Raw genomic sequence first — 8659 nt, forward strand, 5'->3', positions numbered from 1 at the left:
GGGAAAATCTCTACTCCTGTGGGAAGACAGGTGATGGGTGCTAAGGAAACAGAGGTTCTGTCTTGTAGAGAAAGTAGGGAAGGGCTGGATATATGAGAAATCTGGAAGTTTACAATCTCCACTAAAGGAGTCAGGAATGTTGAAGAGGAACCTTGAAAGAGGGCAAGAAGGAAACACTGTTAATATTTGGGATGAAGGCATAGGAGACAGCAGGTGAAAGGTTCCTGAGGTGGAAACGTAAGTAGAATGCCGAAGGATCAGAAAGAAAGCCAGTGTGTATCTGGAACGGAATTAAAAAAAAAAAAAAAAAAAAAAAAAAAAGCTGTAGGAGAATGAGAGGAACAGTTCAGAGACTACACCCAACATGACCAGCAAAGGCTTTCCTTTGGTTCATGGAACTAATGGATTACTAAAAAGTATATGGAAGACTATTTGACGATGAAGACCACATTGTCAAAAGATTATAAAATCTAAGACGATGACTCACATTGAGTACCTGCCAAGCCAAGACTTAAGAGGAACAAAAAGAAGCGTCTTGTCTACCATCACAGCACCCCTGTGGCTCCAGCTTAGTGTTTTTCTTTGCCATCAAGAAAAATGCGATCCATGATGATTGAACTCACTGCCTAGAATGCCAGGAGTAGTTGATTTTAAACTTCATAATAAAATATCTCTATCCTGGGGGTGTGAAGCATGACTAAGGGTAATGAGAGCACTTACCTAACAACACTTCAAAATCAGTGCTATCCACTCCTGAAAGAACACACTGGGAGGAATAGGGACTAAAATAGCTTATCAACACCATTCATAAACATCTATTGCATGCACAGTGCCCTAGGCAACAAAGGTAAAAATAACTCTTGGGCCATGATTTTCCATTTTAAAGATAACCATGCTATTGGGAAGGAATAAGATGTGCGATAATTTACTGTTTACAAAGACTCTATAGGACATTAGCAATTTCAGGCAGAACAGATAGCATAACTGATTTTTGGCACTGAATCACGCAGCACCAAATAGGTGAGAAGGGGGAGATTGATGGTAAAGTGCTGGTAGAGTTTTGGAAGGCTTTGCAGCCAGTTTGCACTTCACAGGAAGCACTAAAATGGAGGATAGATCAGTAGACTTGTCTTTTGTCCATGAAGCTATAGAGTTTTTGGAAAGTCTAAATAAAATATAAATACTCCATGTGAACAAGATAGGTAAGACAAATGTATAAGGCATGGTTACAGGAGGAGAATTTAGGTTCATAGAACTAGGTAATGCCTATAGTCATAGAGAACCTTGAACTTTTGCACAGGTGTGGTGTGAGGCATCTATGTCGTGGATGTGTGAGAACTAGTGAAAGTTTGTAATCCATAGGTAACACACGCAAAGCCAGATTTTAGATTCGGTCACCAAATAGAATTCAGGTACACTCCTGGCTCTTTAACTTGTCGCATCTTCCTTCCTACAGAACTCAGGGGCACATGAAGGCCATCCTCCTAGCTTCTCCCCATCGTCTTCCAGCCTCCATCAGCCTTTCTCTGGCACCCAAGCAGACAGCAGTCATAGTGTTGGGCTCAACCCATGTCCCAAAAGCCCAGTTATTCATCCAAAGGTCAGTAGTAGAGAAGCTGACAACAAACCAGCTTCTGTGAGGGTGAGGACTGAAATCAGAGCACAGGGAGAATAATGTTGGAGACAGAGATGGAGTCTCTGCAGAGGATATGAGAGATAGTACTCAGAAGCTGGTGAAAGGGATGGGGATAAAAAGAGTCAGGATGTAGGGAATTCCCAGAGCAAAGAGAGTGATGTAATCAGACAGGCAAAAAGCAGAAATGCCATAGCCAAGCCTCATGCTTCACATTGTTTAAGGGATAGAAACTCCACAGCCTAGGCACCTACAGAAGACCACACTCACAGTGACTGTGTGAAAATGAAATGAATTGACCTAGGGAATGAGTTGCTCTGAAAATCCCTAGGCTAAAAAACTTCCTTGTACTGGATTGAACTCATGCCCCTTTCTTATCAACTAGTAGAAAATGATGTACCTGGTAGGTATGGTGGCACACACCTTTTATCCCAGCACTCAGGAGGCAGAGGCAGGTATGTCTATGTGAAGTTTTCAGGCCAGTTTGGGCTACATAGTGAGTCCCAGAATGTCCAGGTTTGCACAATGAGTCTCTGTCTCAAAAGAAAAAAGAAAGAAGAAAGAGAGAGAGAAAGATAAAGGAAAGAAAGGGAGGGAGAGAGGAAGGGAGGGAGGGAGGAAGAAAGGAAAGAAGGAGAAAAGGGAAGTAAATAAATCAGTGAGTTCTATGCTAAGATTCCATTAACAATGAATCTACAGTGGCACAAACTGGTGTTAATCTATTAGTGTTGTTTGCTATCTTCTCATCTCAGGCTTCTATTATTAGTACTTGGCATTTTTTTTTTCAATGTAACCTGTGGCTTCTAAAACACAACCACTGTCCCTTGGGACCCATGGATTGAGTGTTGTTCTCCGGATTGTATCTACTTGCAGATGACTGGCTTGCAATCTTCTGAGAAGGTGGGACCAAAGTTTTCAATTCCATCCCCAACTTTTTCCAAGTCAAGTTCAGCGGTTTCAGAGATAACCCAGCCCCCATCCTATGAAGATGCAGTGAAGCAGGTAACCCCGCAGTTTATTCTATATGGTTCAATACAAAGACTCAGAGGGCAGAACTTTGCGGTATCAAGAATTCTATATTTGGTGAATTCTGTTACTGAGTGGGCTGGGTACCTTACCAATAGAGTGAACAAAGTGTATCTGTATGACCTGAAGACAGTGTTGTATGCGTGTACAGATAACTCCAAGTTAGGCTAGCTCTGTTGATGACTTTTCTACTTTGTGGTATTATAAAATGGTGTGCATTTATTACAAATTGCATTTTGAAGTTGGATTTCATTGTGAGCTGGTAGCATGTGGTTCAGTTCTAGGTGCTGGGCAGCTACAGTAAATCTCAGTTCCTAATCAACTGCCCAGCCATAAGGAAAAGCAGGAGCTCTACAGTATGCTGTATTGCTGTGCTAGGGTGTGTAGTAGGCTATTAGTGTGCAATGCATTTTGGTCTATTTTGATATCAGTTTAGGTGTTTTTACCTGGCTATAGTCCTGTGGTCAGCTGAGGGACATTTGTAGGAGCTGAGAGATTCAGGGAGAACAAGCTGAGCAGGCATTCACAAGGCCTGGACTCAACAGTCAAATTGTCACCTGCCACCGTCACTGAGGTTGGATACACACTCAAGTTCTTTTCAAGAAAATAAAAGTATTTACTCTGTAAGGATTATGGATAATCTAGTACTTACCTCCATTGTTTGATCACATGATAGGCACTCAAGTGTGAGAGCAATCATCATTATATTTTCCTAACTTCTTAGTTTTAAAATCAGTGACCTTGAAACAGTGTAGACCTTGAAACAGTTCAACATCTGTTGAACCTAAGTAATAGATACAAGGAGGTTCACTGACTCCAACACTTACATTTGTGTTTGAAAACACTTCAGAATATAAAAAGTAAGAAAAAGGAAATTACGGATGCTTTTATGTAGTTAGCCATCTGTGTCTGTATCCTAGCAGCCATGGCTTAGGGAAATGAAGGAAATAAGTCCTGAAAGTTCCCGCAACCACCGCTTGAGCTTGCTGCACGTCAGGTGAGATGTTCAATCCATCCAAATGAAAGCCCTGTCTTGTCTTGAATTAGCCTCTGGCCATTTCTCAGACTCCTGCCTCTCTAGCATTTGCATGGGAGTGTCAAGAGTCAAGTCTCACTGCTGTGTTAGGTATGTCACAGTTCCATCTGTATTGAGCATACACCCCTTCTTCCTGTCATTGGACCCAAAGCCCCACAGGACAATAGCTATTTTCACATTAGTCACACCATATTAGGTAGCAAGCTCCAGAGATGACTTGCAAGACAGAGAGACAGGTGTATGTTCTGTTGAAATACCAAATCATTATATAGAATAGACTTGAGCACCCAAAGATTTTGGAAACCAAGGGCGAGTGCTCCTTGAAATTGGCTTCCAATGATACTGAAGGATGAATAGTTCAAGTAGCTTGAATTTATATATCACATCAAATAACCACATCTATGTACTAAACCCACAACAGAGCAGCTACGTCAGATGCTGCCTGATATCTGGTCTCCTAAAGTAAAAAACCAAGGCAGTAGGGCTTCCTTTGCTATCAAAAGATGTCATGCAGTAGGCTTTTTCACTTCTGGAGACCTCGAGAGAAGTAAGACTGTGCTTAATCACTCAGATGAGCAGAGGCAAGGGTAGAGACAGAGATTCTGCAAAAGGAACCAAAAAAAAAAAAAAAAAAAAATTGAAGCTGACTTCCTGGATCAAATCCAAAAAGAAGTACATGCAAGTAGCTTCCAAAGTGAGAAAGGGATATATGCTGTATATTAAGATGTCCACTTCTGGGATAGAAGCTTTCTTGTGAGGCAAGAATCACTTCCTCATCTTCCTCATTCTTGTTTGTTGCGTTGGATTATCTAGTTCAGTAGATTATCTTTGTAGGATTTACACTAAAATTTTTGATCAAATGTGAACTAAAGCCCTTTAGCAGGTCTAGCTAAGCATACAACAATATCATTTACTTCAGCCAGAAGTAGAAATAGCCCAAGTGCCCATCAGCAGGCAAATGGAAAACAAGATGTGGTATGGTCATACCACAGAGCCCCATTCAGTCCAAGACCAAAAGTAATCAAGTTCATAGAGGCGGGAAGGAGAATTGCAACTTGCGGTGTTGGCAAAGGACTATGGGAAGGTTTGTTTGATGTGTATAGAGTTTTAGTTTTGCATATTAAAAGAGTTCTATGGGTGCATAGTGTTGATTGTATTTAAGAAGTGAATGTACACTTAAAATGATGGAGCTTACAAGTTTTGTTATGCTCTATTTTACTATGCTTTTTTAAAAAAATCCTTACGCAGGCCTAGTCCAAAGCCCTATGGTGACTGCTTCTACTGTCCCCATATTATTTTAATCACCATATAACACCTCTGCTCTCTTTTTGGCTAATTTAAATAGCAAATGACTCGGAGTCAGCAGATGGATGAACTCCTGGATGTCCTCATTGAAAGTGGAGGTAAGATTGCCTTGCCCATTATCCATCAGGACCCTCCACAGCTATGCATACTATAGGACATGGCTTCTGATGACCAGGGTCAGGGATACACTGAGTCAGGTCCACCAAGTGGTCTGCTGGTAAAGTCACTTAATCTCAGGTTCTGGTGTGCTTTGTTAGCAGTAAAGAGAACCACAGTGGATGATTTCTCATCACCTTTAGCCTGGGGATGCTTTGCACCCCATCTCTGTAAGTGTAGTCTGTTATCAGATCATTTTTCTACAATTCTAATCCATGTCTTCTTAATTATTAAAAGAAAAGAAAAAATATGAAAATAGTGAATGTTTTGTGCTCACTACTCAAACTGAAATTCAACCAACCATCTCCCACTGAATGCATGAATGTGCTTAAATGTTACTCACCTTAGCAATAAACGTAACCAGTGTGTTCTTTAACCAGTTCATTCATTTACTTAAGAAATATCATCAAATGTGTGCCTAGAATTTGAAAACACACAAAAGAATCAGGGGTCTGATGGGACTTTGTGAAGGTCAAACAGGAACATGAGGCTAAACCCTTAACAACAGCACTTGAAGTTTAACAGGAGGCACTCAATGACTCAGAGATGGAAAGCCAGGCATCATGTTAAGCTCAGTTCTCCACCAGATAATTCTATGGACTGCAGTCTGGTAAAGAAGACAGACAGTGAGCAAGGGAACCAGTGTTTCTTATCATAACCAGGAGGATGAGAGAGATCGGTTTGGGTCTATGTGTGTATTTACACTTTGTGATGGAAGATGACTGTTCATACAAGGAGGCAAGTAGTGAGGGCACAGAAGAGAGTGCAGGAGAGTCCAGGAAAGGATAGCCATGAGTTAGTATTGAATGAATTGAGGTTTATAGAGACTCAAGATGGTAAGGTAGAATTAAATGCAAGTAGAAGGCTTAATGTCATCACCTGAAAGTAAATCCAGCCAGTTCATTTGAATTGTTCTCATTCTACATCCAGGAAACTTAGAGCAGGCTAAGAAAAAGTGGATGGGGGCTTCTCAGGGTAGAGAATTTTGCTAAGCTAGGAGAGAAGGAATAACTGTAACAGTGTCTTAGAGAATATGATCCAAACAAGGAAAGAGGTGATGTGGGAGGTAGACACACAATGGTCAATAGTATATACAGTAGATTGGGTACCTAAGAGTGTCTTAGAAATAACTGACCCAAACCACTCATACATGAGTGACAGAGTGTGAAGGAGAAGGAGAGAGAGTGAGAAATCCTGCTTAAGATAGAGTTCTTGGAAGGATGTTGTATGCAAGGACAGGTCTCAAAGTATTCAACAAAGTGGGGATGCTGTCATAACTGGAGTGGATGGGACTGAAAGGCCAGCATGAGCAGTGTGATTTCTAAGGATATTATTGTCTTTAAAATAAGAAACACTGGCCCAGCAAAATGTGAACTGGGGGATATTTTCCAAAAGATGAGGAGGTGTGATTGGCAGGCCTAAACTAGGGAAATGGGCTGCCCTAAAAACCACCGGGGCCTGGTAAGAAGGGCGTGGGAGTATTAGCATAAAAATAGATGTGGATGACACTCATCCCTCATTTGCTGTCCAACAGAGAGTATGACAGGGATATAATGTCCTCTAATGACAGACAGTGGCAGTGAAGGGACTGGAGAAGCCGGCAGAGAAGTGTTTGACCATAATAGAGAGGAAGTTCCAAAGCAGGGGTATTTGAGGAAACCTTAAGTAAGAAGAAACAGAGAGATCGCATAGGTAGGGTGAGCCCAAGGTTAAGTATTGAGCAGGAAAGCATGGCCATCTTCTGTGCTTTCCATAAAGCAACTCGTTTATTTCAAAGACTCATCATGTGGCATGGCCAGTTTGAAGTGACTTAACAACTCACACTGTTTTACCAACAGAAATGCCTGCTGATGCCAGGGAAGATCATTCATGTCTTCAAAAAGTACCAAAGATACATGGGTCCTCCTGCAGCCCCACCACCATCCTCCCCAAGCCCTCAGCTTCCTTTGAACAGGCATCTTCAGGAGGTCAGATCTCCTTTGATCACTATGCCACTGATAGTGATGAACACCTGGAAGTCTTATTGAATTCTCACAGCCCCATGGGCAAAGTGAGTGATGTCACTCTCCTCAAAATTGGAAACGAGGAGACTCCTTTTGATGGAATCATGGATGGCTTCCCCGGGAAGGCTGCCGAAGACCTCTTCAGCGCTCATGAGCTCTTGCCTGGGCCCCTTTCTCCGATGCCTACACAGTTATCACCCTCGTCAGTGGACAGCAGTGGTCTACAGCTGAGCTTCACAGAATCTCCTTGGGAAACAATGGAATGGCTGGACCTTACTCCACCTAGTTCCACACCAGGCTTCAGCAACCTCCCCACTAGTGGCCCCAGCATATTCAACATTGATTTCCTGGATGTCACCGATCTCAATTTGAATTCCCCCATGGACCTCCATTTACAGCAGTGGTAAACACCTGAGTTACAAATGCTAGGGAAGCTTGATAGGAATTCCATGGGGGAAAGCACACAGCCAGAAATACTTGTGTGATCCGAAAGATGAAGGAAAAAATGGGGGTGGGGGATCCCGGCAATGGAGGTTTCTGTGACAATCAACCAGAACAAACAGGAGTCAGTCATTAAGATATGTATAATGTAATTACTATCAGAATCCAGTAACTGTTAATAACTTCAGTGATGCACTCAAAACTGTGCTTTCTCAGATTAAGAATGCCAAAATGTCTTCCACTGCCTTTTCTCATATCAGTAATTTTCTAGCCCACAGTTTGTCTCAGTGACTGAGACATAAGTTCACTCTACAGTTTCTCTCTGGCATTATTGGTGCAAAAGCTCATACTGTTAGCTTTTGTTATGAATTTGCTAAATGTTCTGTGGAAGGAAAACAGAGCCTCCAGGGAGGGCAGGGAAGCCAGTTCCTCAGAGGTTCTGGAAGCCATGCCAAGGTGGAGGCAACTTCCCAGGTATCCTTTGTCTGTCAGAAGAGCAGGCATGTCCCACTTCAGCACATAGAGTCCTTAAGGCAAAGAGAGGGCCAAAGCCAATCAATTCCAAGAAAAGCAATAGCATCTCAGTGTCCCTCAACCCCCAAATTGTTCCACTGGACTGATGCTCACTGACAACAGCTAACTAGCATTGTCCAGTGAATCCATCCAGAACATGTTGCTTTTTAATCAGTAGCCCAATTGTTTCTGCCATCTCTATGCTTGTCAGTGATATACAGAAGGTGAGAAACCTGAATCAAAAAAACTTCATGCCATGGACAGAGACTCCCGAGGCTCTCAAATATAACTACCTCTAGTTCCAAAGACTAGACATAAAACAATCAGAAAGGCAACTGGAGGCCCAGGAAGTCATACTGGGGCAATTTAGAATTTTAGAGAAGAGTGCCATTTCACATTCCGGGAAAGAAATACCATGGATTGCTATTATAGGACTGATACACAGGGCCAACTCCTCCTCCTCTTTCTCCTCCTCTTTCTTTTCTGTTCTTATTATGGACGAGGAAATTCAGCTCAGTTTATCAGCCTCTCATTATTTTTCTTCTC

The 8659-nt window shown here is 42.1% G+C and overlaps 1 protein-coding gene across 3 annotated transcripts in view; it reads left to right on the forward strand.

Annotated features, from left to right (window-relative positions):
- The window catches only part of Myocd (myocardin), an 86207-nt gene extending 78323 nt beyond the window's left edge, over positions 1–7884 (forward strand). For all 3 annotated transcript variants that reach the window (XM_051180379.1, XM_051180380.1, XM_051180381.1), the window contains 4 exons: positions 1457–1600; positions 2507–2635; positions 5041–5098; positions 6995–7884. In XM_051180379.1, coding sequence (XP_051036336.1) covers positions 1457–1600; positions 2507–2635; positions 5041–5098; positions 6995–7566 — 903 coding nt within the window. In that variant the 3' untranslated portion in view covers positions 7567–7884. The remainder of the gene's footprint in view (positions 1–1456; positions 1601–2506; positions 2636–5040; positions 5099–6994) is intronic.
- Positions 7885–8659: the final 775 nt, after the last annotated feature.

This window comes from Phodopus roborovskii, unplaced genomic scaffold (genome assembly GCF_943737965.1).
Source record: "Phodopus roborovskii unplaced genomic scaffold, PHOROB, whole genome shotgun sequence".
Classification (NCBI taxonomy): domain Eukaryota; kingdom Metazoa; phylum Chordata; class Mammalia; order Rodentia; family Cricetidae; genus Phodopus; species Phodopus roborovskii.